Source organism: Halichoerus grypus, chromosome 13 (assembly GCF_964656455.1).
Source record: "Halichoerus grypus chromosome 13, mHalGry1.hap1.1, whole genome shotgun sequence".
NCBI classification, from domain to species: Eukaryota; Metazoa; Chordata; class Mammalia; order Carnivora; family Phocidae; genus Halichoerus; species Halichoerus grypus.
Genome location: NC_135724.1, coordinates 48,502,644 through 48,518,720, shown reverse-complemented (window position 1 = coordinate 48,518,720; position 16,077 = coordinate 48,502,644). Strand labels below are relative to the sequence as shown.

Sequence of the window (16,077 nt, the reverse complement as noted above, 5' to 3'; positions counted from 1 at the left end):
AGGAAGTCTACAAGTACATTATTAGGAACTCTCCAAAAAGTGGCATTTTTGGTAAACAATTTTGTATTAATATGCTTTTTTGTACATGGTTCTCTTAATGTGATACCTGGGCAAAAATATACATATTTTATAAATAGGTGGAAATAGTAAAAAAAAAAAGGGGGGGGTAAGAGGTTGAATGGTATGGAAGCTACCACTCTGGGCTGGCTAGCCCAACAATCATTGCCAATCCCCTTTCCCTTGCTTGCCCACACAACACCTGGAAAAGTTGACATGCTTGATTTCCCAGCCTCCTTCTCAACCACAGTGGCCATGTGACACAGTTCCAGCCAATGGATAGATAAGTGCAAGTCTTCTATCAGATATGTCTGGCCTCACTCTTTCCCCCTTTTCCTTCTCTGAACACAAACGCCCCAGACAACCTGTGTCTAGGAGATAACTAGCCACCCTGCTAAGTGGAATGGAAACAGGAAAAGCCTGAGTCTTTGATGACACTGGAAACCCCTACCCCCATCCTGACCTGCCTGGAGATTTTTTATTATGCAAAATAATTAAATATCATAATTCCTAAGTCACTCTTAGACAGGTTTCCTGAAGCTGAAAGTATGTTTAATTGGTACAAATGATGTGAACCCTATTTTCTGGGAACAGTGAAACAAAACATTTTAACATTTTTTACTAATGCATTCATGAAATTAGCATAAATTAATTTCTAGAGATTACTTTTTTATAAAGACAAAGAAACAATTTAAAATGATAGAATTTATTTTAATATATTGATATATATGTATGCACATACACTATTTTAAAAATAAGCATGTAAACTATAATCATTATAAAACATAAATCAGCCTTAATTTATTATTATCAGAATAAAAGAGCATGTATAGACCTCAGTCTAACATTGTCGCATTTGCCTTTTAAAGTTAGAATACATAAAAGATTTAGCGCATTGTATTTTATCTTATTTCAGTTTTCACATTATCATCATTAGGTATAAATACCCTTAGGAATGTGCCAACTTATAACTTACATTCAAATAACCAAAGTCTCTTAACAGTTATTAAAGTACCATTAAGTCACCTAAAATGAGTAATCTAAAAAAATACCAGCCTAAATTAAAACCCTGAGGAATTAAAATCTTTTTTACACAATAGTTTTGGTTAAGTGCAATTCCATGTTTGACTACTTTATTTAAGGTCATACTTGGTAAGGCATAGTAAAAATAAAATCTACATAAGTTACAATTTAAATCTATATTTCATTTCTTGCTACAAAGTTGTTTTGTTTCCCCAAAAAAGTAGTTTTTGCATGTCATTCTGGACCTCTTCACCACCTGCTGGCGTATCTGCTTTATATACAGTAGTTAAGATTTGTGCACTAAGCTGAGCTGCCTTTATATGGTGGTTCAGACAAAATGCACCTAAAGAGCTACATGCTTGAGAGTTCATGTCCATGCTCAACCATGGCCTGCACAAACTGCTTGAAGACTCGATCCATGTAAGTGGACTGCCTTGGCCAGATTCCCTCCAGAAAACCAATATGGCCTCCATAAGAAGTAAGGACCAAAGCAACATTAGGGTTTTGCCTGGCAGTTTCAACTGGAATAGCTTGGGGGGAAAAAAAGATGAGGGAAGAGGGGAAGTAAGAGAAGGAAAGGAGAAAGAAAAATACATAATTATTACCGGTTTCTATTAGGAAAAGTACATGCTTTTATTGTTTCCAATCATTATAAACTGAAACACCATTACATAAATAAATATTTGTAGTAAGTATGGCTAATGGAATAAGTCTAATTCATATCAACCATTTATATTCAGTTATGTACTGAACCACCATTTTTGGAAGAATCAATCCAAGTGTTTACTCATAACATAAAAGTATAAAAAGGCCCAGTCTTGTTTTGAGAAAATAAAGTAAGGTAATTCAAGGAATGGTGAATACTTATATTATGCTATAAGATCCCCACTTATGTATTACACCAGGAAAACAACAACAACAACTAATCTTATCACCTTTGTGAGAATTATAAATTCATTATGTATGACTTTGGTTAATTTTTTTAAAGATTTTTATTTATTTATTTGTCAGAGAGAGAGAGAGCACAAGCAGGGGGAGCAGCAGAGGGAGAGGGAGAAGCAGGCTCCTCACTGAGCAAGGAGCCCGATGTGGGACTCGATCCCAGGACCCTGAGATCATGACCTGAGCCGAAGGCAGACGCTTAACAACTGAGCCACCCAGGCGTCCCTGACTTTGGTTAATTTTATATGATGTTAGATTCCTGAGGGGCCAATTGTTGGCCATATTAAGGACTCAAAATTATACAATAATTTATATAGTAACAACATATATAGATAGCAAAAAAGAGTGGAATGAAATACTCTCAAGTGGTAACAGTGTTTACATTTGGGTGGTTAAACACTGGTGATTATTTTTTCTTTTTCTTCCTTGTCTGACTTTTTTTTTTTTTGAGTTTGTGATCTGAAATTTTTTTTAAAAGATTTTTATTCATTTATTTGACAGAGAGAGCGAGAGAGAGCACAAGTAGGGGGAGTGGCAGAGAGAGAGGGAGAAGCAGACTCCCCGCTGAGCAGGGAGCCCAATGTGGGGCTCGATCCCAGGACCCTGAGATCATGACCTGAGCTGAAGGCAGATGCTTAACCCACTGAGCCACCCAGGTGCTCCTTCATTGTCTGACTTTCTATTTATAGTCAGGAGAAAGAAAAATTTTATTTTGAAAATACAGCTGCTATATTTAAATAACTCTGTAGTAATGACAATCTTTTCCTATACTCTACAAAACCTATCCTGAGTAAAAACTTCACTCTAAAGGATGTGAACTGAAGTTCTTTTATTTTTATTTTTTCTCCCACTCTTAGAGTTTACAGTGAAAATATTTTGATTTAAGAGCATAATGAATCACAACCTGGCATGAGAAGTGTTTTAATTTCAGATACTGCTAAATGTTATCTCCTTAATTAAGGTAATGTGGTTGTTGCAGTATTTAGACTTTCATATCTTGGACGGAATCTTAAGGGTAAATGAGCTAATTAAAGGTAACATCTCCCTACCACATACCCTTCTAATGAAGGAAAGGAAGCTGACACACTCTAGAACTGAGACCCTTATAAGATAGAGATGCTGCTGTGCCCAAATTGCCTGTTCAGATGATGCGCTCAGTTTGACCCCTTCACAACGCTCCCTGAAGAATAAACTTCAGGATCCTAAGTTAAGGCCCAGCAAGCCAAGCCCCTTACTTGGGTCCTGAACTCACATCCTTAGCCAGCCCCACCTAAACAAGAGTATCTTCTATCTTGGGATGAGGTGTGAGAGCTCAAGGGGAGGGGCAGGTGAAATGACATTTTATTTTTGCTTTTCCTTTTTCACCTTACATTAAAGGCTTTCATTTAGAATGCTTCATTTGCCTCTGATGGAATTATTATGAGTCCCAATTTCACACTCTGGATACACTCAGGAATTTCTAACACTGATAGTTACAGTCCTATCAGAAGAACAAAAGCTGTGCCACGCTGAGTGACTTGAAAGGGGCCGGCTGCCTATGCTCTCAGAGTGCAGACAACTGCCTACTATTTCATTGGGCAAGACTGTCTTAAGGACTTGGGAAAGAATAGAGAACAATGAATTTAAATTTCAACCAAGTGGGGCAGGTTAACATGCTGAGAAATTTTGGTTGGTAAAAGAAGGGTCTGTGAAATATTAAAAAAGGAGAAGTACTACACTTCTTTAATCCAATGAAAGTAGGCTAAATAACCACCATGTAATTCAACTAATACTAAAGTTCACAGTTTCATTTCTTGCTTTGTGGTGAAAGGCCAAAAAGTCCCAGTCATCTAAAGTTACTTGTGATTAATCATAAATCACACAATAAAATGATAGGTGATTTTTATTTTTATATACTTTGGGGACTTTCTGAAATGTTGACAATACCTATATGTTGTGTTTGTAGTCAGATTACCTTTTTTTTTTTTTTAATGAAGTACTCCGGGAAAATGTTTTTAAACTATTTGGGGGGGGGGAATGAGAAAAAAAATTATAAAAAGCATTTTGGAGGCGCCTGGGTGGCTCAGTTGGTTGAGGCTGAGTGTCTGCCTTCAGCTCAGGTCATGATCTCAGGGTCCTGAGATCAAGCCCTGCATTGGGGGTCGGGCTCCCTACTCAGTGGGGAGCGTGCTTCTCCCTCTCCCTCTGCTGCTCCCCCTGCTTGTGCTCTTTCTGGTGCGCACTCTCTCTCAAATAAATAAATAAATAAAATCTTAAAAAAAAAAAGCTTTGTGAAATTTCATTAGAAAAAGAATTAGAGGTCAAGTCTGCTGGTTCTTATGATGACTTCTAATTGCCTTATATTGCTTCAATGTATGAACATATGCGTATATATTTTTGCTACCAAATTCCCTATTTCTTAAATTAAGAGAGCAAGGAAGTTAATTTGGGCATAATTTTCTTTTATACAGTATCCAGGGAAAAGCGAATACTGTTTCCCTTCAAATGTGACCGAATGTGCTACACTCATTGAGATATTCAAGGACATCATGTTTATAAAGTCTCAAGTTCTCTTCCAGGTTAAAAGGGAGAAAAATTCCAAAGTCTTCTGCTTAAGAATCTGAAGAAGAAAAAGCAAGTGATGACAATGAACTTGTGAGGCACATAATCTGTCCAAAGAACAGTGTATCTGATTAAGAAGAAAAGGTTATAAAAAATTAGAACAAGCAAAATATTCAGAGTCATAATGCACTCGAAGCCTCTCACAATGAACTAGATAAGGGTCTGTGAAAGCATTTAAAATGACCTCACACATTTAGATACTAAGTTATTAGTATCTAGCTATATTCTATTGCAGTGGAAAACATTTTATATGACATTTAATTTCTCATTACTGTATTTTCTTTAAAAAAAAAAAAAAACCACCAGTATTTCTAAACAGCCAATTTGGGGCATCTGGGTGGCTCAGTCAGTTAAGCATCTGCCTTCGGCTCAGGTCATGATCCCGGGGTGCTGGGATCGAGCCCCGCATCGGGCTCCCTGCTCGGCGGGAAGCCTGCTTCTCCCTCTCCCACTCCCCCTGCTTGTGTTCCCTCGCTGTGTCTCCCTCAAATAAATAAATAAAACCTTTAAAAAAATAAAAATAAAACAGTCAATTCATGTCAAAATATGTAGAACTATGTGAATTTTACCATGACTTGGTGAGAAAACATCATCCACAGAATTCAGACACAACACTGGAATTCCTACTGATTTCAGTCTACGATTTGGGCTGGCATCGGTGTAATAATCATCAATAGTTGGGTATCCAAACATGACCGAAGTGAATCGCTTATCAAACTCTCTGATGGATTTAGCCTGAAACGTAAAAACAGATGATCCCTGTTCTTGGAATCTGAAGAGGAAATCAAAATATTACATAAAGGTTCTCTCCTACCTTCATGACATGGTCCATGTCGATCTGTTTCACAAACATATGCCGATGCCTGCAGCAAAAATAATTCCAAAGGTCAAAAAAATTAAGGTGATTGCTATCTCCATCATACCCGAAGTACATAAGAAATAACCGAACAGTCTGACACAGGGCACAAAGGGGATACTCGATGAATATCTACTTAATCAGACTCAGCAGAAGTACACTGATATTTATCCTGAAGACATTTTTGAAAAGTACTTTTATTTTTTAGAGGAAGAGTGGGGTGGAGGGGCAGAGGGAGAGAGAATCTTAAGCAGGCTCCACACCCAGCACGGAGCTTGACGTGGGGCTCGATCTCCCATTCCTGAGATCCTGACCTGAGCCGAAATCAAGAATTGGACGTTTAACCGACTGAGCCACCCAGGTGCCCCAAGAGTACTTTTTTCTTAATTGAAGGACACTGAACTAATTTTGTAATAATAAACGTAAGTATTGTTTCATAACAACACGTACCTAAACACTGCTACTATTAAACCAATTTGGCTAAAAAGGCCTTACGTAAACCAGAAGCTTTCAACTGGATAAACCACTTGAAGACATTATTTTTAAATTGCTATGTTGAAAATTAAAATTTACATTTTATATACTTATATTTTAAATGGTGGTCATTTTTCTTTCTTTCTTTTTAAATATTTTCTTTCTTTATTTTTAAGTAAGCTCTACATCCAACATGGGGCTTGAACTCACAACCCTGAGCTCAGGAGTCACATGCTCTACTGACTGAGCCGGCCAGGTGCCCCTAAATGGCGGTCATTTTTCTTATATAACCAGTACTTTTTTTTTTTTTTTAAAGATTTTATTTATTTATTTGACAGAGAGAGATAGCCAGAGCAGGAACACAAGCAAGGGGAGTGGGAGAGGGAGAAGCAGGCTTCCTGCTGAGCAGGGAGCCCGATGCGGGGCTCGATCCCAGGACCCTGGGATCATGACCAGAGTGGAAGGCAGATGCTTAACGCCTGAGCCACCCAGGCGCCCCTAACCAGTACTTTAATTCCCAAATCATTTTCTTTACTGTTCTTGCTACTGGCCCCCATTTCAGTGACAATGAGTAATTAGTGATCTTTTTACTTTTATTTTATTTATTTATTTATTTGAGACAGAGGGAGAGCACAGAGGGAGAGTGAGAGGGAGAAGCAGACTCCAAGCAGAGAGCCTGATGTGGGACTCGATCCCAGGACCCCGAGATGATCTGAGCCAAAGGGAGACGCTTAACCAACTGAGCCACCCAGGCGTCCCAGTTAGTGATCTTTTTAGTATTTTAAGCAATATTTTATAATCAACATCTGTAATTTAATAAATAGGCTAAGTTTAATCCAATGTTTAATGTCAACTTTCAGGGTATCTATGGTTTTCGATAAGTCCTGTACAAATTAACTAGAATTTTTATTTAGCATTTGTATTACATTGATCAATTCACCTAAAAATGATGGTAATAGTCATCAAAATAGAAACAGAAACACCTCTGTTCTTTGGTATCACACCAACTTAAATGGTAGAAGACATACAAACAATTCCAGAAAACTAATGCAAACATAGCATTCTGGTAACGTTAAGAACTGTGGGGGCTGAGAATATCCAAGTGAAGTGCATTCTCCTAAGCTTCTAAAACATACTATGCTTGTAAGCATATGCTTAAGAAACTATATTATTCTGCACTAAAAACACTTAATACATTGCTTACAACCTAGGAAAGAATTAGGTACTAATAGATTACCAACAGGTAGAAAATCCGGGGAAATAGCCCTCATGTTATTCAACACAGTCAATGCTAACATTTTTAGTCTTTTGGAATAATTTAGAACAGTGACAGAACAGTGATCTTCAAAGTGGGGGCACATATCCTAGGGGTTGTACCACTGAGATACAGAAAGAAAACATTACAACTTGTATCTACATTTTTAGCTTATACTTAAAATATTTTACTTTTGTATATACTTATAACAAAGAATATTTGGGTACAGTAGCAAATGCATATAATGTAAACATAAATATACAAATATTAGCAGTATTGTACTTTACAACTTTTTTTCTGTTGGGGAATGTAATCCAAAAGTTTGGAGACATCAGGCTTTAAAGATGACTCACTTATTAACGGAAGACTGGAGGCAAGTTGTCAAGTAGTAATTAAAAAGCAGCCAGTTGAGTGGTTTCTCCAATGACTCAGAGCAAGCAAAAGTATTCCAACCAACTGAAAAAGTTGCAGCTGCCTTCAAAGGAGTTTTTGGCCCAATTTTGCCCAGGTAATTCAAAAGCAGCATTCTAAAATGGGGAGGAACAGGAAACTTAGTGATGAATTTGTTATCTCAAGACATCTCATTTCTTTTAAGATTTTATTTTTTTATTTGAGATAGAGAGAGCAGGAGCAGAGGGGCAGAGGGAAAGGGAGAAACAGGATCCCCACTGAGCAGGGAGCCTGATGCAGGACTCAATCCCAGGACCCTGAGATCATGACCTGAGCCAAAGGCAGACGCTTAACCTACTGAGCCACCCAGGTGCCCCAAGACATCTCATTTCTAACTACGGATTTTACATTAACTATGGAGAAGAAAAACATAAACCCATGTTTAAGGCCTTCATCTTGGAAAAGCATGCAAGTATTTTCATTCTTTACATTCATATAATTATTTATCTTGCAGTAGACTATATTGTGAATGGGATAAGGCATACAGTTATTACTTACATGTATATCCTTCTATGAAGAGAAATATAAGAGAAATCCCCTGTAAAAGTGGGGTTTTTCCCCTCCCTCCCTTCCTTGCCTTGCTTTTCTTTCCTTTCCTTTCCTTTTCTTTTCTTTCATTTTTAAAAATGATATTGGGGGTGGGGCGCCTGGGTGGCTCAGCCGTTAAGCGTCTGCCTTCGGCTCAGGTCATGATCCCAGGGTCCTGGGATCGAGCTCCGCATCGGGCTCCCTGCTTGGCGGGAAGCCTGCTTCTCCTTCTCCTGCTCCCCCTGCTTGTGTTCCTGCTCTCGCTAACTCTCTCTCTGTCAAATAAATAAATAAAATCTTTAAAAAAAAATGATATTGGGGTTTATTAAAAATATGCAAATCCTTGGGCCCCAGCTTCTAGGTGAATGTTTTAGTATTTGAGGAGTGTTTCAGGCAAACTTTCCTATAATAGGCCACAGAGTAAATATTTTGGGCCTTGCTGGCCGTATAATATCTGTCATAACTACCCAACTCTATGATTGTAGTGCAAAAGTAGCTATTGATAATACATAAATGAATGGAGATGGCTGTATTCCAACAGAACATTACATACGGATGAAATTTATTTATTTATTTATTTGTTTATTTTTTTAAAGATTTTATTTATTTATTTATTTGAGAGAGAGAGAGAGAGAAACAGCATGAGAGGGGAGAGGGTCAGAGAGAGAAGCAGCCTCCCTGTTAAGCTGGGAGCCCGATGTGGGACTCGATCCCAGGACTCCGGGATCCTGACCTGAGTCGAAGGCAGTCGCTTAACCAACTGAGCCACCCAGGTGCCCTATATGGATAAAATTTAAATTTCATGTAATTTTCACATGATACAAGCTATTCTTCTTTTGATTTTTTCCAACCATTTAATTTTAATTTTTTAAAAGATTTTATTTATTTGAGAGAGAGCATGAGAAAGAGAGAAAGAGAGAGAGCACACAAGCTGGGGGAGAGGCAGAGGGAGAGGGAGAAGCAGACTCCCCACTGTGCAGGGAGTCCTTTGCAGGGCTCGATCCTAGGACCCTGGGACCATGATCTGAGCCTAAGGCAGACGCCTAACCTACTGAGCCACCCAGATGCCTCATTTATTTATTTTTTTACAAACTTTATTTATATAGGGAGAGAGAGAGAGTGTGCATGTGAGCCAGGGGAAGGGGCAGAGGGAGAGGGAGAGAGAATCTTAAGCAGGCTCCATTCCTAGTGCAGAGCTGACATGGGGCTCCATCTCACAACCCTGAGATCATGACCTGAGCTGAAATCGGGAGTTGGATGCTTAACTGACTGAGCCACCCAGGCCCCTATTTTTCAACCATTTAAAAATATAAGAACCATTCTTACCTCTTGAACAAAAACAGACAGATTGCCAGATTTGGCCTGCAGGCTGTGCTATGCCCACCTTTGGCATAGACGAGAGAGCATGAAGGAATGGTTTTCAGACAGGGTTGCACATTGGAATCACCTGCGGAGCTTTCAAAATTATTACAGACATCTGGGTTTAAGTTCAGAGCTTGTGAGTAATCGGTCTGAGTGGGCATCCTGGTTGCCTCTGAGCCCTTGCTCCCTAAAGTAAGTCTCTAAAGGGCTCCCTAGCATAGAGTTAGACTTTCTGAATTGTGGCAGAGCTCCTTGCCCTCAAAGTCCCTTGTTTTCTCTTCCTACTCTTTCCTGTTTTTTGTCCTTAATTATCACACATTTTCCCCTTTCTTTGGTTCTATCAATTGTCCTGATTTTAATCTAGTTCTATTTTGGTAAGAGGGACAAGAATGGGGTTTAATCTAATACTAATGTCAGAAATCTAAGTTTAACATTACCAACTAAGAGAAAGAATGAGAATTTAAATTCAGTTAGTCATTATATTTTCCATTCTTTATTTCTCCAATTGCCTAGGTTCTGAAATAGGAGAAATGGGTAAAAATTCTGTCTCCTTCACTTTCCCAGCCCAAGTGGCTTGCAGAGTGAATGTGATGAGGTTTTAGATAAAAAATGGAAATTGTGTTTCTGCAAATGACTCTTAATAATGACTGTACTCCTGGGATACAGGACTGTGGTTCACTAAGTCATTTAAAGAATGATGTTTACTCTCCTGCAAAGCATTCATTCTAGAGTCCTAGTTTTGGTCGTCCTATTCTTTGGCTGGAAGTCAGAGAGTGCCAGGAAATTGGTATAATGGGCAAATTGGAAGGGTTGGAAGGGAAGCTCTCAGGAGTAGGAAGGACCATAGTATCCACGACCAAGTACTTCTTGACTATTATTCAGGAGAAAAATAATATCAAGATGTTACTTTCAAAAGAGGATGTTTTATTTTGACAGAGAAAGGACTCCATTTTTTCACCAAAAGAGCCAGAAAAAGAATCCATGAGTTAAGAGACTTAAGAGGCATATCAACCCCAATGTATGGACCTTATCTGGTTCCTGACTCAAACACAGTGTAAAACCAACCAACCAACCAACCAACCATCAACTGGGGAAATGTGATGCTGACAAAATATTTGATGAATTTTAGGAATTATTGTTAGTTTTGTTCAGGTGTGATAATGGTACTGTGTGTATGTATGTGTGTGTGTGTGTGTGTTTTAAAGAGCGACTACCTTTAGAGATACCTACTAAAATATTTATAAATGATATCTGAGATTTATTTAAGATAATCAGAGTTGGGGAGGAATGGAGGGTGATACTGATAAACAAGATTATCCATGAGTTGATAATTACTGAAGCTGTGTGAAGAGGGTTGATTATTATTGAAGCCAGGTGGTTAGTGGTTAGTATATATGGGGGATCATTATACTCTTCTCTTTTATATATACTTAGAATTTTCTATACATTCTTTAAAGCTTGTTTACCAACTCATTGGGAGACTGAAACCTGACTGGGTCTAGCATGGTGTGGATTCCTTGGCTAGACTCAGTTCTGGCTTAAATCCCCTACTTTGTCCCAGACATCACAGGCTTGTGGATTACCCCAGTCTACAGGGGCCCTGGACATTAGGATCTTCGACAGACTAGGCTTTTGTCTGTTGCATTTCCAAAAGAAAAAAAAAAAATGTGTCAAGCTATAAAACACATCCCCAAGTGGTAAGCCCACTTGGGAACATGTCACAGTGCTAGGCAACTAGAAAGGGTGCTTCCTTCAAACAATTTACAAGACATTATTATTCAACCAGCTGCAAAGGCTAATGGTCAAGTTCTGCCTTCAGGCACCGAGGCTTCAAAGCGACATGAATAGGCATCTCCCAGGAGCTTCTGAATAGAGAATCTGGGCCTGTTTATGTAAGGTCTGGCCTTTAAAAAGTCAAGACTTTTTATGATTAAGGGAAAAAGTTCAGCCGGCACCCTGTCCTCTACAGTTCACATTATAGGGCAAAGGAAAGAGATATACATTGAGCACAATTCAGAGATTCTGCCTGGGTTTTCTGCACTGATTCAGATTTCTTCCTTTAGTAGGTCAAGTCAGACCTTCCATGCTAATGTAAGAAATGTATTCTTCTCTTTTTAGTTTTATGTTTATCAGAATCTAAAAAGCTATGGTTAAAGACTATTTTTCAGAATCTATCATTTGTAAAGCCTGTTCATTTTCAAGTAAATATGCTCCTAAGATGTTCTGAAAATTGAAATGGCAGATAGATCAATTACAAAATTAAGAAAAAATACCATTTTCTACCTCATGTGTTTGCTGATTTTATTTTATTTTTTTAAAGATTTTATTTATTTATTTTGACAGAGAGAGAGAGACAGCGAGAGGGAACACAAGCAGGGGGAGTGAGAGAGGAAGAAGCAGGCTTTCCACGGAGCAGGGAGCCCGATGCGGGGCTCGATCCCAGGACCCTGGGATCATGACCTGAGCCGAAGGCAGATGCTTTTTTTTTTTTTTTAAGATTTTATTTATTTATTTGACAGAGAGAGACACAGCGAGAGAGGGAACACAAGCAGGGGGAGAGGGAGAAGCAGGCTTCCCGCCAAGCAGGGAGCCCAATGCGGGGCTCAATCCCAGGACTCTGGGACCATGACCTGAGCCGAAGGCAGGCACTTAACTGACTGAGCCACCCCGGCGCCCCCCGAAGGCAGATGTTTAACGACTGAGCCACCCAGGCACCCTGTTTGCTGATTTTAAAAAGTCAGTTTTGGAACAAGCATTTAGGGAATCTAAGCATATGAAATTCCCGATAATTAAAATTTTGTATTTTATTAAGTTCATAATCACTGGAACATAAAAAATATACACGATTATTAGTAGAAATGAATAAATATGGCATAGATGTTCCAACTAAGCCCCAGTGTAACTGCAAGAAGCACAAATTATAATAATATTCATATGCTTAAAAGAGCAGCTGGAGCAAGGGTTAACAATAAAATGTCAGAGTTTCTAGGAGAGCATTCCAGGGTAGGCCCAATTGCCCAGCAACAAAACAAAACAAACAAAAACACCACCACCTGGAGAAAAAAAAATTTTTGAAGGCCTCTTCAGCCGGAGAGAGCAAGAAGTGATTATTTCTATGCCTGGAGTGATGAAAGTCAGTCTCTGAGGTCAGCTTCCAGCGTGGTGCCGGAGGACACACTTACAGGGACAGCTGGGAGTCCATCCGGGAAGCTGAAGGTCAACATGGCAGCTCCCAAGTGATGGAAATCAACGTCAACAAGCCTTCAGGCTCCCACAACCCTGAGGATCCCAAGGAGATACTTGCATCCTTTTCACCACAGAGCCATAGTTGCCAAGGCAAATAGCAACATTCGCCTGGATGAACTTCTTCCTTCATTCAACCACATGTGGTAAAATCAGATAAAAATAATCCAACATTCATTTTTAAAATGTCTTTGTAGCTTATAGTCTCCTGAAAGAAGCACTCAGTAAGGCCACTTCTCTCTCAGACATTTTAGAAAGGAAAAAAACCTTACCCTCCCATCGACACCCCTGCTGCCAGGAAAGGAGCAGAAGGGTACAGACTGTTCACGTGCTGAATAACTGTCTCCAGGTCTTCCGTGTTCGCACAGCAGTAAGTCCTTGGTGTCTGTAAGGACAGACAGGTGAAGTGCAAAATTTTAAATTACGAGGTTCAGGATTTGTATAATGCAGAAATGTAAAAAGAGCAAGAAGACAAATACAAGAAAATAAACCTTTGCATATACAATGAGTAATAATAAGCTATCATATTCACATCTTGCAGTAATATGCCATTTCAAGTCAACACTCTCCGGAGTTGGCACTAACCAAAAGACTTTGGTCATGCAAGGAAGGCTTGACAGACGTAGGGCAAGACCAACACAAATACCTTAAATGAAATAGAATACACAGTACCATATTCAAATGTGTCTCCAACCCAACAAGGACAGAGTCAATTTAGGAAGAAAAAGTGAAGAATTACACTTTTTTTTTTTGAAAACAAAAAAAAATTATGCCTGACAAAGCTGAAGGAATTCTTTATTAAAAAAAAATAAGCAAGCAAGCAAACAAAAGAGACTTTACAATGATGCCACAAAATTTTTAAGTTGTGGCTGGTTTCTAACTGGGGAACTGTTTTCCTTGTCCTGAGTGCTGTCCCCCAAGGAGGGAGTGTGGTTTTCTGGCACTGCTTTCCCTCTAGATAAGGCAATTTCCAGTTGCATTTATTAATCACATATGTTCTTTTACAATAATATATCCACAGAGCCCCAGCTGCACTACACTGCAACAGACACTTAATATGTTAAAATATGTAAAGCTGACTATGCCTCAATCCATAACGCATTAAAACAAATGGTTTTCATGTGAACTTCATCAATAAGAGCTCTGTTTCTAGCAGGAAAGCTTCACAAATGCTTTGTTTGAGCTGCGGGAGGAGAGGGCAATCCTCTCTGTAGAATAAATGTGAGAGTGTGTACATGAATATGTGTGAGTGTGCATTTGTGAGATAAAATAACCAGAAACTGAATAACACGGAGAGGAATCTGGTTAACACTGCTCTAATAAAAACAGGGACCTGGACCATCTTGACTTTACTATTCCAATAAACCATGATCTCAATAGTAAGGTCATGTTCACCCACCATTCAATCGCTAACGTGAAGCCTGAGACATCCACAGTTTTTAACGATCCTTCCAATTAAACTCAAGCCTAAAACACTACCCACTGCCAATATCATCTTTTTGAGGTCTGCAAATATGAAACTCTGCAAAAGACAAATGTTAACCTGATAAGATTTACAGTGGCTAAGTTATTAAATAATTAAGTTTGTGTCTACAAAACCCTGAGGAAGATCCCATTATTATATCTATTTTATATAGGAAACTGAATTTAGAGACGTTAAAAGACTCCTGGCACACCTTACCAGCTAATACGAGACTAAGCTGAGATACTTTTAAAAAAATCCTTTGTGATTAAGTGCATTTGAAGGGCACAAATTCAATGTAAAATCTAAATGGAATACTATCTAGTACCATGCTCATTCATAGAGACTGCACAATTTGTCACAAGAATTCAGGTGAAGAAATCCTTACATGGTATTTTTATTACATGTGAGTCTATTCACACTGCACGGCTTTAACATTTCTGACAGTCACCACATGTACTCTCGTCACGCAGGCTTGAAGTGAATGCATGCACACACATGGGTACACACCAATATAAACACAGAAGTCAGGGTATGAGAAAAATGGCCTGTGGAAAATGATTAAGATCAGAGAATCTTAGTGCCAGGAAGGACCTGGTTCCTTATTTACACGTGAGGAAATTGAGGTCAGCAAGGTTGAGTAATTTGCCAAAGGTCACAAAGCAGCAGAGCCTGGATCAGCTGTTTGTAGTAAGTACACGACTTCTTGTAAAGCACTGGGATACCATGACGGATTCAGTTAATAAGTCAGCATCTGGTACCCTCAGATACAGGAACTGATTTTGTCTGTAAATGTTTTTCTCCAGATGGGTTACATTAATATCAAATCTGACAATACTAGCATGGATCAAAGTCGCCAGAACTCTGAAATTCAGCCAATCCAGAGCCTTGCTGGCATGGTCCTGCCTCCCGCCAGCTACCCCCTTGGCTTCTGTGATGGCGCTACCCCATTCTCCTCCTGCTGCTGGCTTTCCACTTCCCGCCTGCTTCCTGTCATTCTCCCCACAACCCCGGTGTGAATACTCATTCCCAAAAGTCTTGTCTTAGGCCTGCCTCTGCTTCTCTGGTTAATACTTGATTCCTGAGGGTCTTACCTACCTTCCTGGCTTCATCAGACCACCGCTAGGCAACGACCAAACCAACTCTCCACCCTCTCACCTGATCTAGAGCTCCAGATCCAAACTTCCAAGTTCTAGCAGGCAGCTTCACTACTGTGTTCTGTCACTACTTTGAACTTAAAATGCCCCAAAGTAAACTCTTCTCTTTATGAACACTATAATGCTCCTCCTAACTTCCCATTTTTTAAAAAATAAATGACACCTATATTTTCCTAGTTAAAACTGTAGGTGATATTGCCTTCTCCCTTTCCCTTAATCTCATAGCCAATGAATTGCCAAGTCCTGTAGCTTCTTCCTCAGTGTCTTTTCGGGAAACACCGGAAATCCCTTCTTTCCACTCTAGTAAAGGCCTGGTATGTTAGATTCTCCTGGAAGAGCCCCTGAGACAGACAGGATGCGAGTGCAAGCAGTTCATTTGGAAGGTGAGACCAGGAAGCACCAGTTGGGGAATGGTGAACTGAGTCAGGGAGGGTAGGAAGTCAATAAAGACTATGGGACCAAGGCAGTTTGTGGCTATGGGCGACGGGGGACCCAATCCTCTTGAGGCACTTTGGGACACCATGTGAGTATGGCTCAAAATTATCCCAAATGAGTGGCGAGACAGCTGGGTTCCACCAGTCCTCTTCAGCCACTGGTTGAAGGCTGCTCCTGGAGGATGTTTACTCGCTGGCACTCCTGGTTGGCCCTGAGCACAGGTCCAGCAGGC

At 39.5% G+C, this 16,077-nt stretch overlaps 1 protein-coding gene across 3 annotated transcripts in view; it reads right to left on the bottom strand.

The window, feature by feature from the left end:
* Positions 1-747: 747 nt before the first annotated feature.
* ABHD3 (abhydrolase domain containing 3, phospholipase) overlaps positions 748-16,077 on the bottom strand; it is a 65,271-nt gene continuing 49,941 nt past the window's right edge. For 2 of the 3 annotated variants that reach the window (XM_078060523.1, XM_078060522.1), the window contains 5 exons: positions 13,064-13,176; positions 7,562-7,735; positions 5,438-5,486; positions 5,193-5,358; positions 748-1,610 (listed from right to left, as the gene is read on the bottom strand). In XM_078060523.1, coding sequence (XP_077916649.1) covers positions 1,432-1,610; positions 5,193-5,358; positions 5,438-5,486; positions 7,562-7,735; positions 13,064-13,176 — 681 coding nt within the window. In that variant the 3' untranslated portion in view covers positions 748-1,431. The remainder of the gene's footprint in view (positions 1,611-5,192; positions 5,359-5,437; positions 5,487-7,561; positions 7,736-13,063; positions 13,177-16,077) is intronic. The other variant, XM_078060521.1, reaches the window with a different exon arrangement.